The 6,233-nt window shown below is 43.1% G+C and overlaps 1 protein-coding gene across 2 annotated transcripts in view; it reads left to right on the top strand.

Moving 5' to 3' along the window:
* Positions 1 to 5,871, top strand: part of ARHGEF39 (Rho guanine nucleotide exchange factor 39) — a 162,457-nt gene extending 156,586 nt beyond the window's left edge. For both annotated transcript variants that reach the window (XM_078858917.1, XM_078858919.1), the window contains one exon: positions 3,822 to 5,871. In XM_078858917.1, coding sequence (XP_078715043.1) covers positions 3,822 to 3,888 — 67 coding nt within the window. In that variant the 3' untranslated portion in view covers positions 3,889 to 5,871. The remainder of the gene's footprint in view (positions 1 to 3,821) is intronic.
* The last annotated feature ends 362 nt before the right edge of the window (positions 5,872 to 6,233 follow it).

Consider the following 6,233-nt stretch of genomic DNA (forward strand, 5'->3'; position numbering starts at 1 on the left):
GCGGCGCGCGGGTGCATGACAATCAGGTGGGTTTAAAGTTGCAGGAAGATCGTTCCCTGTGGATGCACGCGCGGGTCACAACGTGCCACGTGACGCGCAGGGGATGATGGCGCAGACAGGGAAGACTTTGCTTTTGTTGTGTTTGTCCTCGCCCGTGTTGTTTCATTCTTAAGCGTGCGCGAGGTGCGAGCAATTGTGGGTTAACTTTGAAGCCTCTGTTTTTTTATTTTTTAAATAATTCATTCAGTGTGTTGTCTCAATGTGGTATAAACCACCTTCTCTTCACGGATTACCGTATTCACAGTTTTCATATCCCTGATAGCTTTCTCAAATGATATTTTCACGAATCAATTTTTTTAAAGCACAGACGCTTGTTTGTTAATTTCACACTGTACATTTTTTTTTTATCCAAAGGAATTTGTTCTGTTCGTGGCTTAAAAACAAGGTGGCTTGTTCACCAATATATCCAACGTGAACTGACAAGAAACTTGTCTTGGAGAGGCTATGACGGTTTGTTGTGGTGACTATTATACTCATAACCAAGCACCCTTAGATGGCCAAATATCTGCAGGGTTAATGCTGCATTGATTGGTACAGTTTATTGATTTAAAAAAATAAAAAATGTCAGCAGTTTTAGTTATTTATTGACTTCTTTTTTTTACGCTCACTGATTTAAAATTTATGATGGAATCAATTAAGTGTAGCCATCTGAAAAATGCATTTCAAACTAAACGGACAAATGTGTTTTTTTTTCTTCTTAACAACCTTGGAAAGCCTCTTCAAACGAGTGGGTGGCAGTGCTCATCACTGTTGGTGGCTCTAAACCAGTGGTGGAAATTCTACAATTACAGAAACAAGTGTTCATTTTTTGCAACGATGGTACTTTTTTTTTATTGACCACGGAGGGACGACGGGCTAAGTCTACCCTTGACTGGCATTTTAAATGTGAAGCCTTCCTAATGCGAGTGAAAGAAACTCCGTACCCACAGTGCCACTTGACGGAATTACATCTCTTTTCGAGGTGGTTAAAATGTTGGGGCGAGTGCTCTTACCGAATGAGGTGGGGGGGGGGGTTCAGAAAGTATCGGGACTTTGACATTCTTCTGTCACCATTGTCAATGTGTTTTCGGAAAACATTTCACAATACACGGGGCGCGAAACCTGTCGAAGATGAACATGCTGGAATGACATCGACGAGTGGACCCAGCTCAGCTCGGGGAACATCAATCCCCGAAGCTGACACCGATGGATAGTTGGAATGTCATAGTGCGCATTATTTTATTCCACTTGCTGCCACGAGATGACAGATGTTGCATCAAAGATGGTGGCACCTTTGCACAACTGCACATTAGAAGAACAGCGAGCTGTTACCCCTTTGGTGTCTTTAATGGTGTAAAACTTAGTGAAATGTATCCAGTAATACATTTGCCAACTGTGTAAATGATATATTTACAAATTGGTAGAATGGCTGCATTAGAGAAGTGCATGTTTGTGATGATGACGTAAGTGATAGGTCAGTTGACACTTCAACTCCAGCCAACGTCACCCGTGTTGAGAGGTTGGTTTTGGATGATACAAGAATAGAATTAAGCATGTATCGGTAGCCGTAGGGATTTGCGTGGAAATATGTCATCCAGTAACTTCATCGAATAATTTTGATTGCAGCTGTTGGATGGACCATTGCATCCCAAAACCACGAGGGATGGCAATAGCTTGGGGAGGCCAGTAGTGGATAGATCGTGCTGATTGTCCCATTGAATGCTTCAAATCAGGTTCTCCTGGTTTCTCTCAATGGGCTCTATTTATGGTTTTAAAAAAGTATTGACAACCGTGAGTTGGCAGAGTGGCTCAGAGTACTCAGCTGACACGGCTGAGGTCCTGGAAGAAAATTGGATTCTGAAGTGCAGTGAGTTGATGGTTTTGGCCTGTTCATCTTCTTGGTTCTTTCAGTAAAGTCACGTAGAATGGAAATAATAAAATAAATATAACATAATAAAATAATTCTCACAACGTTTCGGCCACAACGCAAGCAGCCGTCCTCAGGTGAAGAACAGGTCTTTCTAGACTAATGACTGCACACAAAAGGTAACCTATCACATTTAATTCGGTTCTGCGCTTAATTTGGGTAAGTTAGTGTCACATGCAGAGCGGGTGGGAAAGTGCTGCCCTCTGCTGCGTGGAACAGAAGTTCACTGAAGGCATCTGAGCTCTGTGATAAACACGTTCACACTTCCCATTGGCTGTTGTCCAGGGCAATAGACTACACTGGAATATCGGGATGGATATTTTGTCTGATAATGCTGGTATCACAACCAGAATAAAATTATGTGGGGGTATGTGGGGGGGGGGGATGAAGTATTAATAAGATGAATATTATCCCGAATTACAGCATTGATGATGCTGCAAACGTCATGCAAACTGTTGAAAATGGTTTCCTAAGATAACCTTTGCAATGAATTGCTTATGAAGCTATTTACAATCGTGTTCACTGCCGCGGTACAAAGTACACATGGATAGGAAGGCAAGAATATGAAATTAAAGAGAGAGAGAGAAAAAAACAATGCATCGGGGTCATGTTAGATTTGCTCAAATATAAAATGTTCACAGACCTTTGACGTCACGGAATTCTAAGGCGCTGTACACCTCCCGCAACGCTCTTGCACATATATTCATTGCGTTTAATTATTTACGTGCTGCGTGTCTTCTGCCAGTTCCTCAAGTGGGATCGTACGCGGGTTTTGCTTTAATCATTGAGCGTTGAGCTGTACAGGGGGAAAAAAAACAATGGTCATGCGGTGCAACATTTATTTATTTTATTTCCTAAATATAATCCCCTCCCCCACACTTGTAAATGCTTTTTTTCCTACCCTGTTCCCAAGCTTGCGCATCTGTCTTGTTGATACATTCTTATTATTTTGTGGGTAATGACAGATTGTGTGACCAGAACATGACGCATCTCCTGAATCTGTTTGGGGTGTAGCGATGCGTCAATTCATCCATCGTAATCGATGATTACGCTCGCGAAACGTGGATCAAATTGCACGTGTGTGTGTGAAGAATCGACTATTTGCGATTCCTTAAAATAACAAAATACATGTTAGGCCCATATCCTTTTTTTGCCAGGAACCTAAATTAGCGGGATTTTTAGTTTGCGAGTAAGAGTAACGTCGTAGTTTTTATTTTAATTTTATATACTTTTATTTCTTCTATCTACGTGACTTTACCGCAAGAACCAAGAATAAGTAAATAGTAAGTTGGGTAACTGCAGTGTTGTAGGGGTGGGTTTTATTATTTGATTCAACTTAATTGGTGGTAATCTTTTTTAAAATAAATCTGTCATTGGGCCATGATTTAAGTACACTTTCCACTCAAGTGGATGATGCCAACTCATCTTTAATGTCTACTTACAGAAGATCTCAGCAGATAACACACTCTGACCAGTCCTATCATCCACTTGACTTCCCACAAAGCCGTGCTAATTTTATCGACTCTATAGAAGTGTGAGTCAGCCCTTGCACCAGAATTGCAACCTTCATCTGGGTTTTGAACTTATGAACCTTCTGGCTGATAGTCAAGCGCTCCAACCATCGCGTCACCTGACTTTATTTCGTTTTCCATGACAGCACTATGGTGCGTTTCAAATCTCTTGCGCTGTTCTCAATCTTAGGGCGTCAGGTTTGTGCGACAAACACAGCAGTAATACATGGTGCTTTTATAATGACGATGACGACGACGACGATGAAAGAAGATGATGATGATACATTAGTCCCAATGTTGGCACATCACGAACAAACGCGTGTTGTATATGTGTCCCCTGCCAGGGCTGGAGACGATGATGTGAGAAGTCTCTCTGCTGCTGACAGCGAGGGCATCTGCACCATCCTGTGAGGTTGGCCTCCAAGCGCCGGGCTTCTAAGCCGCCCAACGTGCAGCAGTGGGGAGGGGTGCACTGCTCACTTTGTGGTCCGACACAGCACACACAGCCGGGAGATGATGTTTGAACCTTATGGCGGTACCCCGGCTCTCGCACAATGTCCGTGATGCAGTCATTAGTCTGTTGATGGTCGGCGATGCGGCAATCGACTCATCTCGACGAGCTGTACACGATGCACCACCACGGTGCGTACGAGCGTTCAGGGTTTCGGCGCAATCGTCCTCGCTGCGTTTCGACATCGCGGAGTGGCACTGATTTCGGATTGATTGGTACCCCAGTCGCGGAGTCAAGTACATCCCTGGGAAAAAATAGTGTCCCAGAAATAACATATTTAATTGCCTCGGCCAGTTTGTATCATTTGGTACCCCGGTGTACCGCCATAAGGATCAATTCACGCAGCTCGGACGACGCATTCGTTGTCACGTGTGGTCGTGTGGTCGCGATGTTTTTTTTGAAGTAACAATTTGAAATATATGCGTGCTCACACACTTGTATATTTTTTTGTTAAACAATATCCTCACCTTGAACATGAAGGTTTTTGCTATGTGTGAGAATGCAATGCTATTAATTGTCCCTCATGCAACCAGGTACAAGCCCGTTGAGATTTTTTTTAATATATAAGGGAGAATTATGGTTATGGAGGGTCTGTTTTTATTCATCTTCATTCATCATTTGCTTAAGGTACTTTTCGTTTGGGAAGCGGTTTTAATTGTAATGAAGGGATTGTCACATGGCGTTTGACGTGGGTGTAATGAACCCCTCCCCCCCCCATCCCCGTTGATTCGATGGGTAGTCGCGATTCAGGGTCGCCGTTAGATTCAACAATCGCTGCTTTTTTTAACGTTGCCGTGAATACAATGGCTACTTGCAGCAGGAGGCGGGTCACAGAAACCCATTGCGAACGACGTCTACGATAACAAATATCGATTACAACACTCGCGATTCGATGCATGCCTTGTGAGGTTAAGAATCGATGTCAACCGGTGCCTTTACGTTTAACTTCTCCCGCGTGACATCAGACAAGTAATTCCATGCAAGCACTACTGGCCAGCTTTATTTGACGCTGCCGAGGTGTAAATGGGTCGCTCACTGGAATTTCAAAACGAGAGGTGGCCGGGTTCAATCCGCCCAGTGCGCCTTAGTTGAAACTCTGGGACAAGTTTATTGAATGCCACCCCCACCCCACTCTGCCCCTGTCCGGCCAGCTGTATAAATGTGTACTCCACAGTTAATCGATAGGCTGGCTCGCACGCGGCGGCCTAAAGCGCGGGTACTGCCACCGACTTCCAAGACGTGTATTCAGCGTGGAAGAGTAGACCGGCCTAATGCCCTGCGTAGAGGTTCTCCCTGGAGCCTCCTTCGCGTCAAGAGGCCCTTCCGTCAGGAGTGGTGTGAGCAAGAGATTGCCAGCTCCCAAGAACTGAACCACCAGACCTCGTCGCAACTGCCCGATTGGTAATCTTCGTATTGTATGTTGAACTTCTTTTGCACCATACGTAACCGACCGTGCTTAGTGGGGGGGAAGGACAATAAATTAGGCTGCGTAGGCATTCCAGCTGCTCGTAAACAGGGAGGTTGAAAATAAGTCCGTCCTTTGTGCTGTTTTAAAAATGTTTTGACCACAGCTTTTACATTTAGACGCCAACATTAATGCTTTTCAGGGTTATTTGTATTGTATAAGGTTAAAATGAAGATTGAAAAAATATCCTTCGGTATGTTTTTCAGCCATTAGGTGAAATATGATAAATCTGCCAGTCAAATTCAACTATTGATTTATATTGCATGTGAGATTTCAGTTTTAAAACAGATTAAGCATGGTATGCAGTCGTTAATTTACAAAAGATATATTGTCATACGGTGTTATACTAGAACGTGTTTTAAAAATTACACTCATGCATAGGGTAATTCACTTATCTGTCAATTCCTTGTGCAGTGTTCTTGGGAAATATGACGCAGACCATCCGCGTGACAAAGACGTGTTTTGATTTTAACAGATGTATGCTCTTTGCAGCCTGTCAAAAACTGTTTTAACATGTAAATAAAATATAAAAAATAATTGTCCGGGCCGTGGAAACAGTGTGTTTCAATATTGCGATTCAATTCATTGAGAGCCATTCAGAAAACTGTTGGATATCTGTAAAATCCACATCCTTAGTTACATTTTTCCCTACATATTATAAAAATAACAAGTGCTGCCAATTTCACTAATGACGTACGTCTCTTTGTATGCCGTCAAGTTGTGACGGCTTTTTACCAGAAGATTTTTTGCGAGTGCAGATATTTTCGGATTCATCTGTGG

The sequence above is a fragment of the Lampetra fluviatilis genome, chromosome 8 (assembly GCF_964198595.1).
Source record: "Lampetra fluviatilis chromosome 8, kcLamFluv1.1, whole genome shotgun sequence".
Lineage (NCBI taxonomy): Eukaryota > Metazoa > Chordata > Hyperoartia > Petromyzontiformes > Petromyzontidae > Lampetra > Lampetra fluviatilis.